Below are 25,640 nucleotides of genomic sequence, written 5' to 3'. Positions count from 1 at the left end.
TGGAAAAGGGAGGCTTTGGGTCTATACACAACGTAAAATCATAGATACGCATCTATCTGAACAGGGACTATTTCACCGATGCTCCATGTGATATCAACCTGAGCTCTGTTCTTGTTGTCTATCAGATGTCACTTTATTTGTAAAGTGTATGACCTTGGTTGATGGCTACTCATGTACAATTCTATATATGTTTTCTTTGTTTAGTCAAAAAATAATAGTGTCACCTTGGCCATCTCCTTGTGACAGCTAACCTAACAACTCATCTGGGTAGTTGTGTTGAAACCTGAAAACACTTTGAAGAGCAAAAATGGAGTGGGTTACATCCTGCTAGTGCTGTGAATCTGGCAATGTTTTTGTGTGTAGGTAAACCATGTGAAGGAGGTATGCTTGGAGACAGCTATAACTCGCTGGAACAGTTCAAGAATGTCATAGATGCAAGCAAATCCATTGGACACAAAGAGACTAGGTGGGTTTACTGATTTTCTCCAAAAACGATTTATAACCAATGACCAAATAAAAACTATGGATGTTATTTAGTCATAGCAGTGAGGTTGGACATTGCGACGACTGTGGTTTACGTTGTACACCTATGCTGTTTTGCGATTCCCACCCTTCTCTAGTATCCAGTGCAGTGTAGTGGGTGTTTTTTTAAGGTTTTATCTCGGAGGTTCTGAACTACCTAGTCATGTAATTGTGTTGCATTTATAAAACAGTAAAGGTTAGAAAATAGGTTTATTAAATTGTATGCATATGTTTCTTTGTGTCATTTCTTCAAATAATATACAACATTAATTATTATATAATACATACGTACATATATCTGTAGAGACCTCATAGATTTGATCATCATACCTGTACCACATTAAGTTGTATGCTCCAAAGTCTTAAATTGTTTACAACCAATTCCCTTAATTACAGAAGGATAATAACTTTAGATCTCTTACACGTTTTCCATCAGGCTTGTTGAGACTTCTCAATACTTCTCTATGTGCTTCAGAACTCTTGTGGAACCCTTCATCAGGAGTAAAAACATTGAAACCCTATAATTTGGAAAAATGACAATGGTTTAGTCTCAAACTCCATTGATTGATGTTTTGTTCAACCACAACTAACAACCATCAGATAGCTGTCTTTACTGACCTGTTTATTCATACATGTTGCATAACATGCATAGCATAAATATTTTTAAGTGCCCCATATCGAGTGGCAATCCATTACCGTACATAAAACAATTCCAGGTATATCGTTTTGCTACAAGAAACATACCACAAAGCAGTAGGTACATTTAAATAAAAAATCTAAAAATAATATTACAATCTCTTTATAATTCCAAAATCGTTTTAGGCCACTATTTGTTCACTACCTGTATTTTTATGCACAATGAAGCTAACTTCATTACTCTTCAATGCCAAAAAACTTTGCTGCTGATGAAAATATGAGACACTCAAATGTTGCTCCACAACCATCAATGTATGCTAAAAAATAAATCCACAACTCAATAACAGACCCCAGAAGGATCTAGTCTGTCTATTTGACTGATCTACAAGTAACAGCTACCGCTGAAGAATAGCAATGTTTCGCACATCATGTTCTCTCTGAATTATAGCAAACAACCTGCGACACATTGAAGTTTTCTTTACATGATATATTAACAAAACAGAAGTTGCCTCATTCCATTGTGCACATAGGTGCCTTTACCTTTAATCAGTGAAATATTAAAGGTAACTTTTCTTATTGTGGCAAAGTAATATTACATTTGTTCACATTTTTTCTGGAAAATCCCACAATTCTGTCAAAACGTATAAACCAAACTTCATAAGTAGCATCCTTTCTGAATATTATATTACCAGTTTCACTATGTTTATCTTCCTATAATTTCATCATTTTGTTGAACAATCTAATAACTGTACCAACATGGTCGTCACTTATAATGAAGTATGAATTATTTCATTTTTTATGGGGAAAGTGTCTATTTAAAGTGTCTGCCTTACTCCAATAGCGCAACTCAAGCGCCATTTATGTATGGTCAATGATTCAATTCCACAATGCAGTTTGTTTCCCTTTGAGTCAATCAATACCTCTTACCATTAATGTTAAAACGTATACACATACTGTCTCCTAATTAATATTTGTGCATGAGAGCTCTCAAAAAAAGGTTTGTTAAAGTGGGACATAGATTTGCCAATAAGTGTATATTGAGAAACACATGTTCATATTAACTTCATTATAAATCTAATATTTAGCAGACACAGGAATCTCTGAATTATCGCTTACATTTGGCAATAAAATATATTCCTTAACCATGGTAATTTATGAATCATAATGTTAAAAGGTGTGCAGTGTGTTTTGGTGAGCCTGAGTCTGCCCAGGCTCTTACTTTTGCTGCTGCTGCTGTTGGACCCTGCTGAAGTCTGATTTCTATTGCTACTACTTCCAGGAGGAAGCAGTACAAAATACCCAGCATACGCGGAGCATGCGTAGCGCGCGGTGTGCGCAGTGTGTTTTGGTGTTTGGGTGCGAGGGGGCGAGGGGCCTTGAAATGGAAAAAATGGAAAGAACACTGCCTAAACACAGCTCGAAACCTGGCACCTGCTGTGATCGCCCTCACCCTCCCCACACAAGGCTGAAATTGCGTCGTTGGAATTCAGCATCTGCTGCCAAAACTTCAGACTTAAGTGTGAGTACAAAACTAAACACAAATACTGGAAATGCTGAAAATGCAAGCGACATTGCAGAAATGTATGCTGAGAATGAAGACGTAAGCACACATGCCTCCACTCAGATGTGTTTTGGGAAAAGTGCAGAGCGGAATGATGTTATACATTCCCTAATTTCACCTCCATCACACCGGCCTCTGTCAGCTAAACATTTACCTTCCAGAAATCCCCCAATTCATTCAACACCTCTTACCTCCCTTCAAATCCCGTTACCCCCTCCAGCCTATACTTCCAATGCTTCCAATGCTTCGAGCGAGCCCTCAACGTCTGCGGCGTCGCCTCGATTGGGAGAGGCAGTGCGGGGGCACTGCGGTTGTATTGGCTGTCTCCCACCTGGTGGGGAGGGTGTGGGGCCGGTCTCGGGTCCTGGGCGCTGTGGGCCGGTTTGTGTGGCTGGCCTGGGTGGCTCGGGGGTGCCTTCGGAGGTCCGCGGCTGTCTGGACAAAGCCCCCGGCCGAGGACACCCGTTGCGAGCTCCCCGCCCCGTCAAATCAGAATGCCGCCTCTGCTACTTCTGTGCCTGTGCTCGACTCGCCAGTGAGCCAAGGGAGAGAGGCAAGATGTGGAACAGATTCCAGCGAACTCTTGCTTTCTACTCCCACAGCTCTTTCTGTTGTGATCCTCGCTGCACAAGAAACAGAATGTGGTGCTGTGCTTGTGTTATGTTTGAGCCACGTCATCTTGTCAGTTCTGTCAGATAAACCACCTAATGACTTTCAAACAGCTATTGTACCGAAATTAATGGTACTAGCATGGCGCTCGCACACCATCAGAGGGCTAAAAACTGACGTCAGACTTGATCCAAAACCAATTGAGACATCATTGCTGGGAAAGAGCCCCTCAGTTTGCCCGGCCACAGTAACAACAAACTGTGTCTGTGCCCAAACAGACCTTGTGCCTGGCACTGGCAAAAGCCTCACTACAATGGAAGATGAGGTTTTCTGTCCCCCTGACAAGCAACTCTACACGCCAAAAGGAGGGTGTCCCTTAACCTCAAATAACAGCAACAGAAGAGACTCGTTAGAAGTGAACAAAATTTTGCAAGGCATTTCACAAATTAATAAAACATGCAATTTTTCTCCTAAAAGAGACACCATAGCATCCGGCTTGGAAAAAAATTGGATGCCCCTTGTATGTAATTCTGAAGGCCAAGCTGGTGCTCGTCTCAACACTCCCCTCGGCAATCCATCTCAGATTTGGAAAAACGTACCGACCTACACAAACCAGGCTGATTGCCCTGCTTCACCTACCTTAGCCTGCTCCCAAGCTCGGGGATCCTATCGGCTGGACAAGTCACAATTGTGCCAAAAAAAGCCTAAAGGAGTAAATCAAGTTCTTTCCTACAACAGAGCGGATAGTGACAGTCATGACTCTAGCCTCACCTCATATGAGACTTGTTCATCTGTCTCCTCAATTATAGAGCAAGACTTTCCAAAAGTTAGAAGAACGAAGGTGCCACTGCACAAAAACGACCGTCGATCAGACTTCAAGATGAATGAGAAACTTAGTAAAGATCTCCAACCGGTTCTGATGTCATCTATGGCAATCACGCTCGCCCCCTTTTTAAAGCTCTATGAGCAAATGAATGACAATGTGAAAGATCGCTCAACTTTAGTGGCGCTAATGAAATAGAAGCTAGTCAATATGGAAAAAGACTATAACACAGCGAAAAAGGAGAACGGGGTACTAAAAACAAAAATGTACTTATCATTGCAAACACTTATTGACCAAAAAGAGAATAACAGACTAGACAAAATATTACTGGCAGAGATCGCCAGAGAAGCTTTAAGCCTGCTAAAACATCGACCAGCGACGACTCAAGAGACTCCCCACTGTGTTGGGATAGAGACTCAGGGCACGCAAAGGAGGGCCAACATGCGACCGCCCAATGGGGCTTCTGTTTCCACGTCTGCTAGCAACTGCTACAAGGATAACTGGGCCTCAGAGCCCCAACCCACCCTGGTGGCTCCTGAGACTGCTAAGAAGACCACTGTAACATCAGATGATCAAAACACCTTATCAACAAGTTCCGACTGTCTAGAGCATAGTCCAATGAACAGTCCCAAGAGCATTTTAGCTGCTCCAGGACTAGACAAACTGTACGATCAAGGTGTAAACCTGGTCAAACAAACAACCATGCAAGCTAATTCAGGTGCATGTCGGGAAAACGTCACAGAAGAGGCAATCAAAAGTCTGAATTTTGCCAGTGTTCTGGAAAGCAGTAAAGGCTCTAGCAATCTTGTGGTGTTGGACCCGCAAAATCCCTCTACATCGGCTGTGATAATAGATGTGGACGCCCCCCGAGCACCTCTGGAGATTCCCAATCCACAGACAGTCGAGCCTCAAAACCAAATATTCAATATATTCAAAGGAAATACCTCTCAGAAATCAGCACTAAAAAGAACAAAATCAGGTCAAAATCAAAGACTAAAAAATATAAAATACGGCAATACCTCAAGGAAATTTCTCAGCAATCTCAAAACTGTCAATGTCACTGTTAACAACACCAACACAGAGGAAAGATGCCCAGCACAGACAAAAGATCTCTCCTCCGGCATCATGACTGAAAGGCCAGGAGGGCTTGTAGGTCCACCGGCACTAGCAGATGAGTCCTCCACAAACCTTATGGACCTCTCTGTGTATGAAGAGCGTGAGACAAATGAAGAGGTCTTTGAGATGGAAGAAGGGGATGAGGTTGCCGTCCACCCATCCCCAACAACAACAAACTAAGAAAATGACTTGGTGCCCATCCAAATACCAGCTGTCGCCTCCAGAATCTGCACTTTAATCGAAAAAACTGCTAAGAAAGAGGGTCCCCTGGTTGTTTCCTCAAGCCCCATCTTCAAAACGTTGGAAGACAGGCATAAAGTCCTTGCCGAATCACGGTCATCGCCTAAGTCATTGACGGAAAAGAATTTAGATCGAAAGGATGACATGCGGCCACATTGCATTCCTAACGAAAAAACTTCTTTTGACGGCCCCGAAATGAATAAGGCGCATAAAAACATACTAAGAACGGACAATAATCAGGTCCCAGGCCCGTTTTCAAGCTCCGATCAAAAAGAATGGCGTCCTGCAAATAAGAATGAAAGAAGCTCCAGAGACAAATTTCAAACGTCTCACAGAGTCCGGTAGAACGTATCAAAAGCTGCGACAAACTTATTCTTAACTGCACTAACGTCTTATGCCTATTTCAATATGTGCCCTCTCTCAGAACGATCTGATCTGACGATATTAAGACTGTTGAATTCACAAAAGAAGATCAAAACGACAAGATTATTCTACACTTCAGATCTAGAATCGTTCTGAATATTGTCCTAGATGCAGCCTCTGCACGTATGTCCATGGGCTTTGACACCGCAGAAGTATTAGAGAAACTTGACACAGACTCTGGGACTAGACCCAAATAACTAAATACGACAACTTCTTCCGGAAACCGCCTCAGACTTAAAGAGCCACGGAAGTAGAGACAAACCAAAGCTCTGATATTATCAGAGAACGCAAATTTCTCCAACGCATGGCAAAGAGAACACAACAAACGCCAGCTGTGCCACAGGCTATACCTTGGGGAAATCACCCAAATAGGAAAACATCAAAATCACAATTAAAGGAGACTGTGTCTTGAAAACAAGGTGCGCTGGTCCAACAACTCCAAAGAAACAAAGCAGAAACCCAAAGGACTGGTGCTGGTTGTCTGAGGCACTCTGCAGACCATCAAGACAGTAACGGCAGGTGACAGTGGAGCCTCCCGTGCACAAGATTGGATCCTGGAACACTAGGGGCTTCTCACACTTATTCCAAGAACCCTGGATGGCTGAGCTTGATGTGGTTTGTCTCCAGGAAACCGGGATGACCATTTGTCCAACTTCTGATGTCTACGAAACAGCACTTAATCCGGCTTTCAAAAAATCGAGAGGAAGATCAATGGCAGGCCTGTTAACAATCGCGAAAAAAAGTTCAGGATGTTGCATTGTTAACACACCAAACCTGTCAGCTTTTATACAGGTGACAACGATTGCCATAGCCAGGACCCTAACCGCCAACGTGAGATACTTTCATATTTTCAACATATACTGGAATCATCTCCAAGCTGGGACAACTATCTTCATAGACCAAGTCTCGTCACTAATTGACGATTTACTATTAGTCAACGAGACAGCGAACATCATGATATGAGGAGACCTGAATATCAACTGTTTGGCTATAAAGCTGAAAAACAATGAAGTTACTTACGTGTCTGATAATGTGACTTCAAAGTGGATGTTGGAAATGGATGCCACAAACCTGGCAATGTTAAATGGAAACACCGGCGGTGACATACCAGCAAAACCAACATGGAGGAGACACAAACAGAACTCCATCCTAGACACTTTTTTCGTATCAGAAAAAATCCAACAGCCCACACTGTCGTTACTAGTACTGCCGATGTCTCATAGTGACCACAAGATGGTGATTCTAACCTTGACAGTCGCAAGGCAGGCTGCTCCTAAATCCTGGAATCATCAGATTTTGGTAGAGCCAAACAGAGTGAGGCTGACTCTCCAGAACGAAGAAGTCTTTAAAATTAAAGACGCTTATATTAGGGAAGAACCTGGAGTGGAATACGTTCACCTACTACGTCACTTTGTGGAAACAAAACAGGGGTCGAGAAAACCTGGCAAGACCTACGTGCCACAATAAGACACATAAGATCCAAGGAGACTATAAATTACTTGCAAGCAAAGCACGCTGCAAAACAAAAATATAAAAACTGGATAAGATCTCATAAAACCTTAATGTTCCAAAAAGATGCAGAACTGATGATACAAAAAATGAGAAATAAAAACTCGGCTGAGTTTTGGAGACTACTGAATGATGAAGGTGCTCCTCAATCTGCGCTGATGGCAAATATGGTATCAGAAGCAGGGTGGATCTCCCACTTTACGAACCTCTACAGCAAAAAAGGGAAGTGGTCGCATCATACAACATCGACTCTAACAAAATGGAATCTTACATTCCCAAGGATGATATCCTCCGGATCATTAAGAACGTTAGTGTCTCAAGGGCCCCTGGACCTGACGGTCTGACTAACTTTACCCTAAAGTAAAATCCTGAAATATGGGCAGAGTTATGTAAAGATCTTTTCACCAGAATTTGCAGCAGGTGTGCTACACCAAACTCATGGAAGAAAGCAATCATTGTCCCCATTTTTAAAAAAAGGAAATCACCTGGAGCCAAAAAATTACCGCAGATAGCGCTCCTGGACGTGCTGGGGAAAGTATATTCCACTATGCTGCAACAGAAACTATCACAATGGATCCTAGACAGTGATCATATAGATGTAAGACAGACGGGCTTCGGAAAGGGGGTCGGATGTGGTCTAAACCTCCTGCTGATAAATCTGCTAAAAATGGAAGCCATAAGATCTGGGAGAAAGGTCTACCTAGCCCTGGTAGACTTTTCTCATGCCTTTGACTCCATTGATCGTGAATTACTCTGGACTAAGATGACCAACTGGGGCTGCCCTGAGAGCCTATTAGCCGCCATTAAAGAAATCCACTCTGCCACTAACATCAGGGTCCAATTAGATCAGTGAGGATCTCTAACAGAGGAAATAAACACCTTCTGTGGTGTAAAACGAGGGTGTCCATTGGTGGCGATAATTTTCAATCTGTTTCTATCAGAAATTGGCAGTGCAACCGACGGGCCTCGATCCTTCTCTCCAAAAATACACGGCTCGGTGCTAAGCTGGATGCTGTACGCTAATGTTTTGATTTTGTTAGAGACCACGCCAATCAGTCTTCAGCGCAAAATGAACGCTGTAAAATGCTACATGGAATCTAACAGCCTGCTCATCAACAACACAAAGAGCAAAATCCTCCTGATGCTACAAAATCTGCAATCAGGTTGCCATCGGAAGTCCAACAAATTCAGTTGGCATTTGGGAACGAGAAACTAAGTACGGTGGAGTCCACTAGATACCTTGCCATACAGATCAGCGCAAACATTAATGATGGTCCTTGGATGGAGACTATCAAAATAAAATGCCGACAATATGCCTGCCAAGCCATGATACTACACAAAAAATATGGGAAGTTCTCATTGAAGCTGGTGATAACCTTTTACCAACAGAAGGTGGTCCCAGCACTCATATACGGAGGAGAAAACGTCTTCGGATGTCCAGAAGAATTCTGGCCAACCTTAGAACACATATTTTGGGTGAAAATACTTCATCTGCCCAACAATATCTCAACAGCTTGCCTGCGATATGAGTTCGGCCTGATTTCTATCAAAGCCCGAATCACCTGGAAAACCCTTGCCCTGTTCAGGAAAATTATCCTGACGGAGGCTGCCCCGCAATTCAGAATCTTAAGTAAACCTGGCAGCGGTAACCCCGAATGCTTACTATCTCTATGGACTAAAAAATGTGAAGAGCTGTTGACCATGTATGAAACCAACACAAAAACGCTTCAGGGGAATCCCGATCTGGTGAAGAAAAAGATTTGGGAAACAGACTGGATCCTGACTACCGTAGCCCATAGGGCAGCCAAAACAATGAAAGACGCTCCGAGTGAAGCCATAGCATTTAACAGACTACAAAACTACGTAGTACTATTTCCCGACAACAGGAAGAGGACTACATACATGCGATTTCGCCTAAACCTGATTAGAACCAAAGATCGAACAAAGAACTGGCCGGGAAGGGACACGACTAATGTAGTATGTTGATTCTGTGACGCCTGTGATGAAACAACCAAGAATCTTGTACTATTCTTCCCATTTTTTGAATCTCAAAGAATGAAACGCTTTGGACATTTGTTTGAAGGTCAAGTAACGAGGAATGCAGAAGAATGGTGGCAGTCAATGTTTATGGGTGCAAACACAAAAATGAACATTGCATTAACCCTGTTTTTGGATGAGATTGAAGACGGCCTGGAGGCAACAGCCAGTGAAGCTCAAGGATGACTGTTTGGTGCGCAGTCACGCACTTGGCCTCACCCTGTAAACCCACCATTCCTCAACGAGGTTACTTTGGCTACGCAGAACAGAGTCTTGTGAAGTAGATGGAATGTCCTTTTTCTTTACTTTTATGAAATTTGTGTGGCGACAACAGATTTGGTTATGTTGAGAGGAGAGCGAATACAATTGCAGAAGTCAGTAGTAACATAATGTTGCAAGCCAGGGTACAAGATGAAGATGGAACAGCATGATTCAGGGCCACCATGAGTACAAGATGCAAAGGAAGTCCAGCATGAGAGTTGAGAAGGGTGATGCACTGTGAATCAATGAAGTCCATAAAAGTAAAATCCAGCATTGGCCACAAGACGGTGATGGTGAAATCGGAATGTATCAGGACAGACTCCTGTGTGCAGGAAGGGGGGCGGGTCACAAGGGAACAACATGGGGGGGACCAGAGAGGGTGGGGATGGCCTGTTGGGACAGAGTGTGTAACACATGTTGGTGCATGCTTACCTGCTGTCTTAGCAGGGGGTCGGACCCTGGATCCTCCTGGTCCAAACAGGTCCAAACAGCAATAGCCCTTCACTTTGGACGCCAGGGCGAGAGACGCCCTTCATCTAAGAGTTAAGAGCAGGAAGGAAGAGGAAGGGCTAAGAAGGTGGGCGGGGCTTAGGTCAGGTGACCTAGATCCACTTACACCTGCTCCCCAATTGTAAAGGAAAAGAGGCTGGAGGGCTCCTTAAGTAGGGAAAAGAGCGGCAAGCAGGAAGGCACCAGGTGGGCGGGGTTTGCTAAGTGGTGAAAAGGAGTAGCAAGCAGGAAGGCACCAGGTGGGCGGGGCTTGCTAAGAGGTGAAAAGGAGCGGCAAGCAGGAAGGCACCAGGTGGGTGGGGCTTGCTAAGTGGTGTAAAGGAGCGGCAAGCAGGAAGGCACCAGGTGGGCAGAGCTTGCTAATTGGTGAAAAGGAGTGGCAAGCAGGAAGGCACCAGGTGGGCGGGGCTTGCTAAATGGTGAAAAGGAGCGGCAACCAGGAAGGCACCAGGTGGACGGGGCTTAGGCCAGGTGACCTAGATCCACTTACACCTGCTCCCCAGCTGCAAAGAAAAAGAGGCTGGAGGGCTCCTTAAGTAGGGAAAAGAGCAGCAAGCAGGAATGCACCAGGTGGGCGGAGCTTGCTAAGTGGTGAAAAGGAGCAGCAAGCAGGAAGACACCAGGTGGGCGGAGCTTGCTAAGTGGTGAAAAGGAGCGGCAACCAGGAAAGCACCAAGTGGGCGGGGCTTAGGCCAGGTGACCTAGATCCACTTACACCTGCTCCCCAGCTTGGTGTAACACTATTCAAGACACCCTCAGAAGAAAAATCTCACAGATCCAATCCAAAATTCATGCTAATTAGGCTTCTCAGCCCATCAACGGCCTCCTGCCCAGTCCCACCCATGTCAACATCTCAGCTTTCAAGTTCCAACCTATCAGTAACATCGACTTTGGAAATACCATTGCTGGGTTTAAGCCATCCCGATGCAAGGGAGACTCACTCTCAGCCTCCCTGGTCAAAGATTGTGTAGAGCCCCTAGTCCCCCTTATCATCATCGTTATCAACTCCTCCTTCACATCATGTTCTGTTCCCAAACTTAAAGAACCATGGATTGCACCCTCCTGAAAAAACCTACCCTTGACCCAACTATCCCTACCAACTACCGCCCCATCACCACCGTCCCCTTCCTCTTCAAAATCATGGACAGAGTGGCCTACCTACAAATACAATCTTTCCTAGAGCACTACCACATTTTAGGCTGCCACCAGTCAGGCTTCTGTCACCAAATACAGGACAGAAACAGCCCTCCTTAACCTCAAAAAACAGCTTGACAGTGCCAATGACAGAGGATCTTTGTTGCTGCTTCTCCTTCTAGACCTATCAGCCACATTTGACCTTGTTGACCATAAGATCCTCTCCTAAGCTCTCACCTCTGCTGCCCACTTCTCCCCAGAAGCTAGAAGCTGGATTGCCTCCTTCTTGTCATGCCTATCCTCCAGAGTATGTTTGGGCGAGACCGCCGCCTCACTGATACCAAACTCTTGTGGGGTCCCCCAAGACTCTTGTGTTTCACCTACTCTGTATTATGTATAAACTAAGCCCCTGTTTCACCTTCTTGACGCCCTGGGAATCCTGTATACTAACTACACAGACAATACCCAAATCCTTACCCCCTCTCTGGCGACTACCTGAAAGACTCGGGATTAATGAAATCTACAAAACTATCCAATCTTGGATGGCTGCACATAGCCTTTGCCTGAATGACGAAAAGACCGAACTTCTAATTTTTGGGCCCCGAGCACGCCTCAGGAGTCTCCCCCAAGACAACACATCCTTTGTCATCAACGGCCACAAGATCCCTGTTGCATCTTCGGTTCAGTTGACTCTTCTTTCTCCATGTCCCGCCATGTTAACCACATTGCCTCAACATCAGGATATGCGATTAAACTAATCAATGCCAGCAAACCGTCCCTGTCTACTTCTAACCATATGGAAGATGCAAAAGCACTTATATGTTCGAAACTTGACTATTGCAACTCCGTCCTTTGGGGTACTTCTGAAAAAGACCTTTGCAAACTACAAACAACCCAGAACAATGCGCTCAGAGCCACCCTTGACATTGGAAAATGGGACCATATTTCAGATGCCAGAATAACTGCCCACTGGCTCCCTGTCAAGGATAGAATCAGCTTCAAAGTTCTACCCCTCACCCACTGTTGCCTCTCAAACGACGCTCCTGGCTACCTTGTGAACAACTTGAAAAAATGCACGTCAGTAAGACCTACCAGAGCTGCCTACAGTCACTGCCTTGTCACACCATGTTTCAAACGAGCCAAAGCGGGGGGCTCCAGTTTCCCAGTCCGGGTACCGTCTCATTGGAACAAGCTACACCTACATCTACGAGGAGAAGCATCCTGCAATGTCTTCAGAAAACACCTCAAAATGTTCCTATTCAACTGACTCTTCCCTCCCCTGCCCTTCCTCCACTAAACCCTGTATGCTTGTTCTGTAACTAGTGCCTAGATGCCTGCGGGCTATGCGCGCTGCTATAAATGTATAAATAAATAAATAAATACATGCGACCAGGCAATCTCTTTGTACTTGGCCTTGTGTAGCAGCTTGCATCTATGTTTGCATCTAGGGAGTACTGTGGGTGTTCTATCTATGTTAGCGTCTAATGAATAGTAAGTCTTCTCTAGTAATGGATCATGTGCTTGGAGGCTGTGGGCCTGATTCATGGAACGTTTTCCTATAGGATAAAAGCTTACATTAAACAGGCCCTTTGTATGAAACCGAATGACCTTCTATTTATTGGGGGTTTTAGCTAATATTAATGTGTCTGTTGTGTCTTCTGTTGCCACCAGGGACACTCTTGAGTTACTCTCCATGGAGTCTTTTGGTTTACTGTGTTACTGCACCTGGCTAACAAAGACTGGTTGCATTCTTATAAACATTGAATTAATCTAGGAGTATACTGCATGCGTCTTGGGAATTGTTATCTCCTGCCTTAGTATGACAGTTCCAATCCTCCCTTATTTCACTGTAACCTTGGCACAAATTGTCAGTTGCTGTCTGAGCGCTGCACGGATCTGTATTTCTGTGTATTGAGCTTTTTGAATTTTCCTGAGGTACAGAGGCCCTTGTTCATTTAAAAGCATGCATCTGATTCAATTTTTACTCTCTTGTTTCTACGTTAGGGAGCTATGTTCGCATGTTGTTCATGTTGTTTCACCTTATACATTGATCATATTAGTGTTCTTCATGTCTGCGGATGCTATGTTAATATTCTTCATGTATAAATGCACATTTTGCCCAGTGTACGTGTTCTTCATGTGGAGTGCATGTTTGCTTCATGTGCTTGTTACTGTTACATGGTTAGCTTGAATGCGTTTGCCATCTTTAGCTTAAATTGTCCCCATGTCCTGCTGTACCTGTCTGGGATAAGGGCGGTACAGTTCTCTCAGTGAGTAACGTTTCTCAACTGTGCAGTATTGAGCAGGCCTAGGGGCAGACGTTATGGATGTTGTATTCAGCTGCCTCCCAACAAACAGAAAATAATCAGACTAACCTATAATGTTCACTGCAGGTGATCTTCAAACCCGGTACATTGGACAGTGCTCTGCAGAAGAATGCTGCCATGCCATTATTGACTGCTTAATGTTGAATCGTCCTCAGCCACCACTGACATTTGATGAGTGCATGCGAATGTGCCAGTAAGCAAAGAAAAGAAAGCAGATCGAGTGGGTAGAGCCAGCCTCACCAACTTGAGTCCTACCACACAGTCAACATCTGGGAGGGAAACAAAATAAGCAGAAAACAAGGCTTCTCTCACTATCCATCAGTCCTCAGCATAGGATAGGGTGTGAATCTGCCACGAGTGGGCACATCCATCAAGGTGAACGTGGAAGGGGATCCAGACATGCTAAACACATTTATTTCAGTATCCAGCAGCCAACTGAATTTAAGAACAGACAATACCTTTGCGTGGGAATATACTTTTTAGTGCAATCTACAAGTAAATCTAAAACTCAAATAAAGAACACCACGGTCGTCTTTCAACATAGCTCAGAAAACAGGAATAGCATCATTATGCACAACGTACGCTTATGTGCTGGATACATACAATAGTAAAAAACCTACCACAGGGGTCTGCAGCCTTTGGCTTGCCAAAGGTTTTGGACTACAAATCCCATCAGCTCTAGGCAGCATAGACAATGGTGACGGATCATTGAATTTGTAGTCCAAAACATCTGGCGAGCCGCAGGTTGCAGACCTCTGACCTACCGGCTGCCACAAAGTCCACAGGGTTGCCTTTACTCATTTGGCATTGACAAACTACCCGACTGACCTGCTCTCCATATTTCTGTGCTGGCCCAGTGTTATGCAGGTGAGTGTTATGCAAGTGCTATTTTTCATAAGAGTTAATGATTACACTGCTCTTGGAATCTGCTCAATCCTTGGGCAGAGAGTCCCTGTTATGGGATTGTTGTCCCTAACAGCACACTCACATTAGGCAGGCCATCAATGTCTATGTGAATCTTCTGGTTCTTTGCCAAAGCTAGCTGTGCACGAAATAATGTCTAAAAAAGCCTAGACATCTAATGTCTAATATTCGTTATGACTCACATATTTGCACTGTGCTTTGTAACGTCCTATGTTCATTGTTAATGAGGGACACCCTGCATGTCCCATTTCCATGTTCAGTCAGGGATATGGGGCATGTCACGTGCTGGGGGGGAGGGGTGCTTATCACCAGCACGCAGTTTTGATTTATGATTGCTGAAATAAAGATGTGCCAAACGTTACTCTGCGTCCCTCGTATTATTCATTACTGAACACAACAGTGGAGACGAGGACCACACAGACCCCGTGTTCTGGCAGTGTCGTAGAGGTGAGGCTGCAGGATTTCCACTTCACCATGCCCATCCAACCATAATGGGCTTGATTGCAGGCCCTCTCATAACACGATCGACGGAGCCGCTGCAGGACTTACTAAATTCCATGTTGCAGTGCCCGCCCGAACCATAATGGCCTTGACTGCAGATCCGCTGACAACGTTAAAGGACTCATTGCAGAACTGTGGGCCTCATTACGAGGCGGGCGGTAAGGGGTTAACAGCGCCAGTAAAGGTGCCAGAGCTGTTAACCCCTTACCACCCTATTACGAGGGCCGCTTGCAGGACCCGCTCTGGACGTCTGGTTTTGCAAGACGTCCTTAGCGGGTCCCGCGAGCGGCCCAGCATGCTAACAATGGGCCCGTCATTAACGGGCCCATTGTTAGCATGCTCCCCATTCCCATTGAACCCTATAGGGGCTCAAATGGGAATGGGGATGGTCCGGGTCCGGGTTCCCTGAATGGGGAAATACCGGGCCCTCCAAGGTTGGAATGGCCCAGTATTTCCCCATTCAGGGATCACGGACCCGGACCCGAGTTTGGAGGCAGCCATGCCCTTGTTAACGTTATGGCTGCCTCCAAACTCGTAATGAGGCCCAATGACTCAGCACAGAGGGCTTGAAGATGTCAACCTTGCTTTCGAGCTGCGTGAGATTCCCCCTCAATTTGCTGCTGTACATTTGATGCTGGAAACTGCCTGGTGCACCTCAGGCATATACCCCACGGTGTGAGATCAGAAAAGCACTGGTGTGATGAGGGAGAGGCCCAAATCACTTTCTAGTGGTCCCCTTCACTCTTGGACCTCTAACGACGTCTCAGTGCTCGTGCCGTTATGCAGCATGAGATTTGCTGCAGTTCCATCATGCTGGAAACACACAGGGCCTCATTACGGGTCTGGCGGTAACCCTGCCAGTGATACCGGCGGGTTGCCGCCAGACCTGAAAAAAATGACTTATAACTAACTTCCCAGTAATACAGGGGGATTACAACCCTGGAGGCTGGTCAGGTGCCAGCAATTTCGTTACTCCCCATTCCCATAGAGTCCCTTAGGACTCTATGGGAATGGGCACCACAGAAGCACCGGCACCATTGCTAACGGTGCCAGTGCTTCCGTGACGGCTTGCCTACCGTGGCTGCTGTGTCCGGCAGGGTCAGACCTGCCGGGCACAGCAAATCCGGCAGGCAAACCCGCAGTGTGCTGGTATGGAAACAACGGTGCTGGTAAGCTTACTAGCACCGCTGTTTCCAGACCGGCACACTTGTACTGAGGCGCATTGTGTTTGAAACACATGAGAGCACCACAAAGACATTTCAAGGAATCATTGACTCATTAAACAGCTATTTTGCTCCACTATGAAAAATAGATTACGAAAGACATATTTTTCATATGTCTACATTAGAGAAGAGAGACCATAGACACATTTGTCATGAGACTACGTAAAAGAGTCAAATATTGTGACTTTGATCATTACTCGATGGAAGAAGCATTGAAATCGCAAGTGAATCGGCTGAATTCCAGAAGAAATTATTGCAAAAAATGAGATCCCTGGAGGAGATTGTAATGTTTGCAAGAGCTGATATGGCACTCTGAATGCAAACTGAGTCTCTGGGAAACATACAAATTATACAAACAACAGCTGCAGCACCCATCTGCCAGATGTATTCGACAGAAAAGGCTCATATCAACGAACAGCACAAGTGCTAACGATGTGGATACAATTTTCCTCATGTTGGCTCATGCCCAGCGATTGGTCACTACTGTGACGGATGCAGAAGCGAAAATCATTTCTAATCAGTGTGTAAGAACATTAAATATTTTCAACAGTCGACAGAACGCAGAGGTTCCTGAACAAGTACTGACAACATGCCATCCAGGAAGTGGAGATCCCCTACTCTCAGGAGGAAAAACTCCACGAGAAGAAGGGAAGGGTCTCCGCAGCGAAGTAGGAAGCAACCTAGCAGAAGGGAGGAGCATCGCTGAGTTCCCCCCTTAGAAGAACAAAGAAGAAGGTCAACACGCCAAAAAGTATGATGCATAGCCACCTCATCAAGATATTAGAATGACTCAGTGTCATCCTCGTCCAGTGGGGAAGGAAAACGTGGGTATGTCCACATCATTGGAAACAAAACAGCATTTGAATACAGCCTGACATTATTGCTACAAGTTAATGGAGATGCTCGAGAGTTCCTAATTGATACTGGGGCCACTGTAAATGTGGTCCACGAAGACACATACGGAGGAATCAAAAGCAAAGGGACTCTGACTCTGGCTGACAAAGGCATATTCCCATATGGATCCAGCATGCCCCTAGAGTGTAAAGGGATGTTTAAAGCGACATGCTCATACAAAGATAAGTCAGCAAAACTAAAAATATACGGGGTGAAAGGCGAGGTGCCGGGAGGAAGCATCCTCATCTTCAAGTCGACTATTGGGGTTAGTTCACATAATGTACCAAATAGTGACAGCCTACACTACAGATCCCAAGGACATGACAATCAAAATGTTCCCTTCCCTGTTCACAGGATTGGGAAAGCTCAAAGGAAAGCAAGTCAAGTTGCACATCAATCCTGATGTCAAACCCCTCGTGCAACATTACCAGTGGATTCCATTAAATATCCAAAGACAAGTCGACGACGAGATACAATCATTATTAAATCAAGACATCATTGAACACGCGACAGGGCCCACACCCTGGGCCTCTCCCATCGTCCCTGTGCCCAACAAAGAAAATGGTGGAAAGATTTGAATCTGTGTAGACATGACGGCCCCAAATCTGACCATTGAAAGGGAATGTCATTTTTCCCCAAACATGACAGACACGATGCGTCTATTGCATGGATCGAAGGTTTTCTCGAAATTAGATCTAAACAAAGGATACCATCAATTAGAATGTCACCCGACTCTCGATATATTACCACATTTACAACACATTTTGGACTATTTAGATATAAAAGTCTTAGGGCCTCATCACGAGTTGGGCCGGCGCTAATAGCCCTACCGCCAACCCCTCCGGTGCTATTAGCGCCAGATCACAGGTTTGGCAGAACGGTTATTGCCCATTCCCCATTGGGCCAATTCGGGAATTCCTCATTCCCCATTGGGCCCAATGGGGAAAATTTGTGCTATTACCGCCGGCGGATTTCCTGCCGGCGGTAATCGCACCTAAAATCGGCAGATTTTCTGCAGATTTCCTCCCAGGTCAGAGCTGGGGGGAAATCTGCCAAGGCCATGAACTGGCGGACCCTTAAATGCGGCGGTAATAGCGCTACTGCCAATTTTAAGGGTTACCGCCAGACTCATGATGAGGCCCTTAATTTTGGAGTCTCTTCTGCAGCTGAGATTTTTCAAAATGAGGTGCACTAAGTGATCAGGCACATACAATGCCCAAACTACAGCGACGTTATACTCATATTTGGGGCATCACAGGAGGCACATGATGACATGCTGCGTCGAGTGTGCATGGCGCTAGAGGATGCAAACTTGACATTGAATGCAGTGAAATGTGAGTTCAGCAAGTCCACCCTGAAATTCTTCAGCCATATTTTCTCGAGTGATGGTTTACAACCTGATCCTGACAAAGAGCAAGCCCTTATCACCACTCCAACACCCACCTCGACATCCGCAGGGCGCTCTTTTCTGGGAATGGCAACTTATTGCTCAAGATACATTCAAGATTTTGCTTCAATGAGCACGCCACTTCGTCTTCTCACTGCAAAAGGACAAGCATTCAGGTGGTCGCAAAAGTTTGAAGAAGCGTTCAGAGAACTAAAGTTGCGCGTCTCATCTGCCTCATGTATGGATTATTACGATCCTGACCTGGAGACAGAGCTAACGGTAGACGCCGGACCAGTTGGCCTAGGAGCTATTCTTGCTCTGTTCAAACCAGGCTCATCCTCACCTCGCAGAATTCTGGCCTATGCCAGCCAAAGTCTATCATCCAAAGAATGTGCATACTCCCAACCTGAGAAAGAAAGCCTAGCAGTAGTCTCATCGCATGAACATTATAATGTATTCTTGTATGGAAGAAGATTCACCATCATCATGGATCACCAAGCTCTTACAACAATCTATGGTAAACCAAACACTAAGATGCCTCAGCGTATTGCACGCTGATGGCTTAGGTTGCAAAAATAATCTTTTGACATTATTCATTGGCCGGGGAAAGACAATGACCTGGCAGACGTTCTAACCAGATATCCACTACCTGCGAAGGAAGAGACACAATCATCAAAAGCTGATTAATACATAAATTACATAGTGGAAAATGCACTCCCAAAGTCACTGACCGTCCCTGAAATAATAAAAGTAATGCATCAAGACCAAGTGCTAACGCGAATCAGAGACAAGGTGACGTCAGGAAAGTGGTGGGAATCACATAGATGGGATGAAGTGCTGATAGACAATGAAAGGAATCTGTTGAAAACATTTCATTTATTAAGGAAAGTGTGGTCTATCTCGCCACAAGGTTTACTGCTGGAAGAGAACAGAATTGTCAGCCCTGACCTCCTGCAAGATAGAGTAATCAGTTTGGTGCACACAGGACATCGTGCAAATTGTGTCCACCAAAAGACAACTTCGAACAAAAGTGTGGTTCCCTCATATGGACATCAAAGTACAAAAAGCTCTGGAAACCTGTGAGGTGTGCAAGGCAGTGCACCCAAGCACCTTCCCGGAATCTTTGTAAATGACACTCATGCCGCTAAATGTGTGGGATGAGGTAGAGGTTGACTTGTTTGGACTACTACCCAATGGAAAGTACGTTCTAGTAGTGATGGATGAAATGTCTTGGTTCCCCCGAGGTGCAAGTGGTTCATTCAATTGTGGCGCATGCAGTCATCTCAGTGCTTGACAAAATACTTGCAGACTATGGCATCCCGTCAACAGTCAAGTCGGACAATGTTCCACCTTTTATCGGACATGAATTTGCAATGTTTGCAGATTATTTAGGCTTTCAGCATTGCAAGATCACTCGCTTGTGGCCTCGGCTAACGGCACTGTAGAACGCTTCATGGCTAATCTCAAGCACACACTCCAAGTGTGTTCCATCACAATAGGGTCATTCATGCAATCCAAGAGTTTGCTCGTCAGAGTTAATGTTTGGCAGAGCAATAAGAACAACCCTTCCACAAGCTGCTGCATCAGGCTCTGACCTATACCTCCAGTCTCAAACTCGAACCAGGGACAGCATCAGTAAGGACAAGATGAAGAACTAGCCAGACAAATGAAGAAGAGCCAGAGAGCCTGGCCTACAGCTGTGGCACCAGGTCTTGGTGCGCCAACCGCAAGGACAGAAGGTAACACCTGCTTTTGACCCCAGGCCATTGACAGTAAACACCATGAAAGGGTCCATGGTGTCAGTTGAAGGACCAGGGCGTAATATCACCAGAAATTACTTGTTCTTTAAGAAATGTTGTGCTGGCAGTGCCGGGGAAGCAGAAATCAATAGTGTCGCAGGTTTGCAAGAAAGCGGCTCTGAATACATGGACGATGATGTTGAGACTGATGATAGTGATAGTCAAGGGGAAGAAAATGGCACCGTATTTGATGCCCATCGAAGAGAATTATTAAGAGACCAACAAGGTGGATTGAGCAGATGGAATAGTTAATGGTTGTTTTATTTTATGTGGGGGGGAGATGTAACGTCCTATGTTCATTGTTAATGATGTACACCCTGCATGTTCCATTTCCATGTTCAATCAGCGACACCGGATGTGCTGGGGCGGGGCTTAGCACCAGCACACAGTTTTGATTTATGATTGCTGAAATAAAGACGTGCCAAGCGTTACTCTGCGTCCCTCATATTATTGTGGCCTATCTCTGTACCCCAGCTCTTCATTACAGAACACAACATACCTAGTGCCTAGGTAATGTAATAGGCTCCAGAGTCCCTCGCAATGGATTGAATATTGAAAGAGTGTTCATAGGAACTTATCGAGAGCACCTCTGCTGAGAATTGCCCTGACATGCGCTCTGGAGAAATATGTGTTCAATAGTAGTGTGACCAATCTGTCATTGTGCGGCATAAGTGTCACTAAATATCGTGCAAGTCGGCACTTTGGCTAAGATCAGAAGATGGCTACTCCTTATCTGGAACATTATATATTGCAAGCTGCTAGTTGGGGGCAACGTGACAAGGGCTATTTAAATGGTGAGAGCTCACAATAGCCTTGCACATTTAGGTATGTTTGTGGGGGGAAGTGAGTACTATTGAGCGCAATTTATTGATATTGACTGTGCTTTATTTTACTCTGCGTGTTCAGAAGCAGGGTGTTAACGCATTAAGATCACCCGGCCTGGTATTATGTCTGTCGTCTGAGCAGCTGCATTGTTTTATACTTGAATATAAGGTTCTGGTACTGTTCAAGCATTTAAATATTGTCCTGAGCGGAAAGCAAGCACAGGCATGCGTAACATCTGTTTCATCTGTACATCCTTAAGTACTGTGCAAGCTCCTTAACTGGGAAGGGCACGCAATGACAACAGTAGCGTAACACAAAACGTGGTGGCCCCACTGCGAGCCATGTTGAGGGGGAGCCCCCATCTCTGCAACAAATCACAGGTCGTGCCACACACTGGGCCGGCCTAGATTATCACGCTTGCACAACATGCAAGAATGTGCTTCTGAAGGGGTATGCCACACACTGTACTAGGAGAAAGATATAAATATGTGTTTTAATACAATATACAGCACACTTTCTGTGAAAGAATGGCTAAAAAACCAGAGTGTTTGCTATCGTTTTGTAGGGTAACACCAATCCAATACATGCAAGTCACCAACAGTGCACAGGAACATTAATGCTTTGCTAGTAAAAATGCCAATCCACATTGAAAACATGTCCCACTGGCTGCACAATGTAGACCAGTGTAGACACGCAATAACATTACAGTAAAGCATGCCAGGCCACATTTAGAAACACCTAGACTGGTTGCACCAAAATGTCAGTTGAAGCAATAACACTCATCAGGAAGAGAACACACATTCAAGTCCGGGTCTCTGCGGCCTCTAACAACACAGCCAAACACTTTAAAATCTGCAAGGAACTGGTCAATCCTGTTGCGGTCTCTACCTCTCATTTTTGTTTGTTTGTTTATTAATTTGTAGGGCGCCGCAAACCCTTAGGTAACTGGCGCAACACAGTACAAAGAATACTTGTAGCTTGGTTACATGGTAGAGAGAGATAGAATAAGGTACATGCATACAAGAGATGTCAGGTATAGTTCAGGTATACATAATTACCAGGTTAGAATGCAATACAATAGTGAACTGGGTGCAGTAGTGCACCCAGCCAGAGGTTTTGATATACAGGATTACCTGATCAAGTCGAGTACATTCTAAGCAATGTTAGTCTGGACTTACTTGCCATAACAGAGACCTGGCTCCACGAGGCAGCAGGACCTACCCTGATGTTAGCTGTACCTGACAGCCACCAGATCCTCAGAGTTAATAGACCCAATGCCAAAGACGGTGGCCTAGCCATCATCTCCAAAACTACCTTGCCCATTAGGCTTGCCACCTGACCTCCTTGCTCATCCTGTGAAATACTCCCAGCTAAACTGTTGTTATCCAATAACCGCACGCTGACCATCCACTTGATTTACAGGCCCCCATGACCATTAGGAACTTTCGAAGATGACCTTACTAGTCTCATAGCGAATAATACTCAAAACCATTCCCAAACCTTGCTGATGGGCGATTTTAACATTGGCCTCAATGACCCAGACAACAAACATGCCTACTCAATAGCTGCCCTACTTAATGACCACGGGCTCACCCAAAAAGTCCTCTCCCCTACCCACATCAAAGGCAGAACCCTCGACTGGGTATCCAAACTCAACTGTAACATTGCCATCACCGACATCGTCCCACAACCTTAGACGGACCACTATTTAATAAACTTCACCACCACACTTGATCTCCTCAGCCCTAAATCCATCAGTATGATACCCCCCCTACTAGAAGTAAAAAAGATATTACTGCCGAAAAACTCACCCCTCTCCTCCTCCCCGCGATTAATGTCCTGGAGAATAACACCGACCCAGCCACTTTAGTGGACACCTTCAACAAAGCTATGACCACTGCACTAGACACCATCGCACCAACCAAACTGCGCAAAAGCAAGCAGGAAGTGCACTTGAATGCCTGGTTCACACCCCAATTTAAGGATCTAAGAAAGCAGAAAAGAAAGCTTCAAGCTATCTGGCGCAACTCACCTACCGACAACAATAAAGTTAAATTAGCCCAACTATCCAAACTCTATAAGAACGAAATCATCAACACAAAAAAAAATCTATTTGACGACAGAATCACAAAAGCCAAATCAAACACTGAGGAACTCTTTTCCATCCTCCGGGAAATGGAATCCCCCCTACAACCAGTAGCCCAATAATATTCAGCCCTTCAGCTTCAAAACCATCTCAATCATTGATACTGAAAAGGTCATTCTCTCCCTGAAACCCTCCAACTGCAAGGGCGACAGCTGCCCAGGGTAAATAATAAAGGATGCAGCTAGAGACTTAGCCCCTTTTATCCCGAAGCTCATAAACTCCTCCTTTAAATCAAATACAGTACCTACCAACTTGAAAGAATCTTGGGTCCTCCCCCTACTCAAAAAACAAACCCTTGATCCATCCATCCCAACTAACTACAGACCCAACACCACCATGCCATTCCTACTCAAATTATTGACAGAGTAGCCTATTTACAAATTCAAGACTACCTGGAAGCCAACCATCTGCTAGGCTCTCGGCAATCGGGCTTCCGCCCCCTCCATGGCACCGAAACAGCCTTGCTAGACCTTAAGACAAAAATCGAGGAGTTAAAATATAGTGGAAAAACAGCTTGCTACTTTTACTGGACTTGTCAGCAGCCTTTGACTTGGTGGATCACGCAGTTTTATGCAGCTACCTCAGGCTTGCTGCCAAGTTCACAGGGGAAGCTATAGCCTGGGTCCAATCCTTTCTAGCCAACTGGACTATGAGAGTTTTCTCTACCTCCACCTGCGCTGATCCTATCTAAATAACATGCAGAGTCCCACAGGGATCCTGTGTCTCACCCACCGTGTATAACATTTTCACCAAGTCACTGTTTGACAAGTTGGACAGATTGGGCGTCACCTACACTAATTATGCAGATGACACCCAGATCATCATACTTCTTTCGGGCAACTATGAAGCAGACTTGGCCTTGGTGAATAAAATATACATCCTCATTCAGGCATAGATGGCTACCCATGGCCTCTGCCTGAATGACGATAAAACTGAGATTCTGCTCCGCGGATCTGACTCTAACCTAAAAAAACGAACCCCAAACTTCACATCCTTTAACATTGATAACAATATCATTAAGGTTATGCCTGTGGTAAAAACCCTAGGATTCTATCTGGACTCCTCTCTCACCCTTAAGAAGAAAGTCAACTCCCTCTCCTCCACAACAGTTTACACTTGCAAATTAATCTGAGCTGCCAGACTATTCCTCTCTAGTGCCAGCTGCGTCACCTTGGCCAATGCTCTTATCATGTCTAGACTAGACTATTGCAACACCCTGTACTCAGGAGCCAACAAGTATGTCACTGACAAACTTCAAAGATTGCAAAACAATGCCTTAAGAGCAGCGCTAAACATCCCATATGGAGAGCACATCTTTAAATTCCGGAAAGAGGCCCACTGGCTAAAAATAAAGGATAGAATCCTCCTGAAAACTATCTCTATCACTTCCAAATGCCTAAACAATCTAGCACCTCCTTACTTATCGGAAAAAATCTCCAGGAGAACTACAATCCGACCCACGAGATCTGCCAATACATTTATGCTTGAAATCCCTAGATTTAAACTGACCACGGCTGGAGGAACTAGCTTCCCAGTCAGAGCTGCACAATCATGGAATACACTCCCAGTTGACCTCAGACGTCCCCTACCCTACGCCAGATTAGACACAATGCTCTCAAATGGCTTTGCACTAATGACCCATAACCACCTATCCCCCCTACTGCCGCTCTACCCTCTTGACACAACCCCGACAACCATTGCACTTAACATTACTACTGCAACTTATTCACCGGACCTGTCTGTCCATAGCTGTAGGCATTCCCTAAGTATACGCAATGTTAAGCCTGATCCTTGTCATGTATCTGATCAGTTATACCTTCCATGCTCCTCGAATGACAAATGTCTCTACTGTATTATATACTGTATAATACACTGTTTTCACATGTATGCACCAGCCTGTGACAGGTACTGTAACTAAGCTTCGAGACTTCTTGTACTGCTGCGCCCAGCTGCCCAAGGGCTTGGAGCGCATTATCAAATTAATAAACAAACAAACAAACAAATACAGTGATGAGCTAGGTACAAATATATATGCAGACATAGTTCAGGGGTTAGGGCAGCTGATTAGTCATGCTGGTCTTTGGATCGTAGCCAGTTAAGGGTGTTGCGTTGAAAGCTGTGGTAGGGCTGATCTGGCCTGAACTCAAGTGGATGAGTATTCCAATAGTGGGCAGCTTTTACCGGAAAGCTGCTTCCACCTATTTTTTTTTAACCTGAATCTAGGTATTTGTAG

At 45.0% G+C, this 25,640-nt stretch overlaps 1 protein-coding gene across 3 annotated transcripts in view; it reads right to left on the bottom strand.

Annotated features, from left to right (window-relative positions):
• Positions 1-25,640, bottom strand: part of ERICH6B (glutamate rich 6B) — a 2,074,788-nt gene that overhangs the window by 832,002 nt on the left and 1,217,146 nt on the right. For all 3 annotated transcript variants that reach the window (XM_069640454.1, XM_069640457.1, XM_069640455.1), the window contains one exon: positions 945-1,040. In XM_069640454.1, coding sequence (XP_069496555.1) covers positions 945-1,040 — 96 coding nt within the window. The remainder of the gene's footprint in view (positions 1-944; positions 1,041-25,640) is intronic.

The sequence above is a fragment of the Ambystoma mexicanum genome, chromosome 7q (genome assembly GCF_040938575.1).
Source record: "Ambystoma mexicanum isolate Mex_15411 chromosome 7q, UKY_AmexF1_1, whole genome shotgun sequence".
NCBI classification, from domain to species: domain Eukaryota; kingdom Metazoa; phylum Chordata; class Amphibia; order Caudata; family Ambystomatidae; genus Ambystoma; species Ambystoma mexicanum.
The sequence above is the reverse complement of the archived record's forward strand: the minus strand, read 5'-3'. Positions and strand labels throughout refer to the sequence as shown.